Genomic DNA, 2,952 nt, shown 5'->3' with positions numbered 1-2,952 from the left:
AATCTGATAAGATGAGATAGTTGACAATGTAGCGAGAATCTAGTCCAAATATCTTGAACCTACTTTTCTTCCAGAACCAACATCCTGTGATTTCCTGACTCCAGCTAATTTTTGATTGACCCACCTTTCCATTAAACATTTCCCAGTAGTCAATGGTACTGCTTAATGGTTCTACAAATGTTTTGCTGTATAAGGTAGGTCTCATCTATTCAATAAACATTTAATGGGCAACTATTTTAAACAAGATCAATGGTCACACACCCAGTACATATCAAATGCAAGACTTGAATTTGAGTCTTCCTAAATTGAGGACTATGTTCCTTTCCTATTACACTCTGTTTTCTCTCAGGACATTGACTTTTAGAAAATTTTAGGAAACAATCTGAATTAAGGAAGTTGTATTTTACTCTACACAGATTAAATTACAAGTCTAGACCCTTACCAAAGAGAAAAAAACTGCCATTTGCCGAGTCTGTAAAGTTATGTCATACATTTGTATAGTCTTTCCATAATTTTTGCCTAATCTCATCCTTATTGCTTTGACATTTTGGGTAAGACATGTCCCTTCTCTGGACCTTAATTTACTTATCTATAAAATGTTGCCAATGGGCTAATTGGAATCTGGAGCCTTTTCTTATTGCTGATCGATGATCCTATGATTCTATGATCTCTCCTTAGTTCCCCTTACCCCCAGCTTGTTACTTACATATTTGTGGTCATGTTCCATGTCACAAGTAGAACATAACCTTCTCGAGGGCAGGAAAATTTTCATTTTTTTCTCTTTTGAGCCAGTTTATGCCTTCTGCCTCTATTTGAGAAAGGGAAGAAAAGACCATGATTTTACTGATCTAGGGAAATTGTAGTGAGGGAAATTCTTCTATCTATGCAGGTAGCAGCAGCTTTGCACCTTGTAGTCATGGAAAATGCAGAGGCCTGAAAAGTCAGTAGGACTCAAAGGTAAGGCTCTGACTTAAGGTGGGCTCTTTGCATCCTCTTCTCTGCCTTGTCATAGCAGACACTGCATTAACAAATGTTTCTTTAGTCAGATTGAAGAAAAGATAGATCTCCCATTCTGATCAGCTCCCTGGAAGGCTGCAGTCTCATCCTTCAATACCTTATCCCATGATACCATTGCTCAGACCCTCCAAGTCTGAACTCCTGTCTGGGTAGGAGTTCAGAGCCAAGTTTCCAACCACAAATCAATCTGTCTCATTGTTTTGTTTTGCAATCTGATCTTGTTTTTAACCCACAAAGGAAGAATAAGCCTTAAAGGATCTCCTTCCCCACCTTATTGCTTAGACTTGACTCCAAACTATTTTTATTTGGTTCTAAAATTCAAGCTAGCTGCTAAGGAAAGAGTTCCCTCCATTGAGTGGAGATAGTCCAACAAATATGCCATAATTTCTCTAGGTTACCCAGGCTTAAGATCTGATCTCTCAGCCTGAACAGTAATAGTTCTACAATTTAAATAAATGTACTTATTTCAAAGGGCACAATTGTGAAGTGGTACAGACCTCATAGGATCTGTAAGCTCTAGAACATTTGTTATACTCTGTCACCTTACTTCAGTGAAGAGATAGGTGGATGAAGCTGTATCATCTGAGATTAGTCATGAAATGTGATTTTCTACTATCAGGGCTTAGAAGGAGATCAGGTTAGTAAAATCATTATTATTATTGTTATTTTATTATTATTATTATTACTGTGGTTCAATATTTATCAGTTAATCACACATTAAAATCTACCAGTTCAAACCAGAGGAGACTATCTCAAATACTCTTGCCCATAAGAGGGTAGTTTATTCAAATCAAAAACATAATGTCTGGGGGAAATAAACTATATTATATATACTAGCCTTGTAAAACAAAACTTAAAATATGAACCACCAAAACAACAGAGTAGAAACTCTCTATTCTCTCAAACCTAGTCCTATCTCATGAAAAACTCACTTTTCTTGATGTGTACTTTTCTGTGTACATCTCTTTCATAGGTGATATATTTGCTATAGTCATGACCCAGGAAAACAGCAGCACAGTGACTGAATTCATCCTGCTGGGCTTTATGATCCGACAAGACCTACAGTATGTCCTGTTCCTCGTGTTTCTGTTTGTCTATGTCATTTCCGTAGTGGGCAATGTTGGTATTATTCTGATCATCAAAACTGACTCCCACCTTCACACTCCCATGTACTTCTTTCTCCAACACCTGGCTTTTGTTGACTTCTGTTATACCTCCGCCATCACTCCCAAGATGCTGCAAAACTTCCTGGTGTCCCACAAGTCTATCTCGTTCTCGGGATGTCTGATGCAATTTTTTGTTTATGCCACATTTGCTACAGCTGATTGTTACATTCTTGCCGCCATGGCCATAGACCGTTATGTGGCTATTTGTAACCCCCTGCATTACCCAGTGGTCATGTCTCAGAGGGCTTGCAACCAGCTCGTTGCTGTATCTTATGTTATGGGATCCCTGAATGCCTCTATTCATACAGGTTTTACCTTTTCTCTGTTCTTCTGTAATTCTAACACCATTAATCACTTTTTCTGTGATGTGCCCCTGGTGCTCCCCCTTTCCTGTTCCACAATTGATATCAATGTCATGTTACTAATTGTCTGTGTGGGCTTCAACTTGATAAGCACTGTGATGGTTGTGTTCTTCTCCTACGTTTATATCGTGGCTGCCATCTTGAGGATGAGCTCTGCTGCAGGGAGACACAAGGCCTTCTCCACTTGTGCCTCCCACTTGACAGCTGTCACCATTTACTATGGGACTCTTTCTTACATGTATTTACAGCCTTCATCTAGTGAGTCCCAGGAGAATGATAAAATCGCCTCTGTGTTTTATGGCATCATCATCCCCATGCTCAATCCCCTGATCTATAGTCTGAGGAATAAGGAGGTCCAAGAGGTCCTGAAAGGGATGAGCAAGAATTTCTTAACATGCAAGTCCTGA

The 2,952-nt window shown here is 39.1% G+C and overlaps 1 protein-coding gene across 1 annotated transcript; it reads left to right on the top strand.

Moving 5' to 3' along the window:
• The first annotated feature begins 2,010 nt into the window (after positions 1-2,010).
• On the top strand, positions 2,011-2,952 carry LOC100926334 (putative olfactory receptor 5AK3). The gene has a single exon (XM_003773935.1). It carries the CDS (start codon positions 2,011-2,013, stop codon positions 2,950-2,952), a length of 942 nt encoding a protein of 313 aa, XP_003773983.1.

Source organism: Sarcophilus harrisii, chromosome 6 (assembly GCF_902635505.1).
Source record: "Sarcophilus harrisii chromosome 6, mSarHar1.11, whole genome shotgun sequence".
Taxonomy (NCBI): domain Eukaryota; kingdom Metazoa; phylum Chordata; class Mammalia; order Dasyuromorphia; family Dasyuridae; genus Sarcophilus; species Sarcophilus harrisii.
This window is presented reverse-complemented; position numbering and strand designations above follow the sequence as displayed.

Bases quoted from the DNA above. Each gene is read 5' to 3' on its own strand.
- LOC100926334 (XM_003773935.1), top strand. From the start codon at position 2,011: ATGACCCAGGAAAACAGCAGCACAGTGACTGAATTCATCCTGCTGGGC.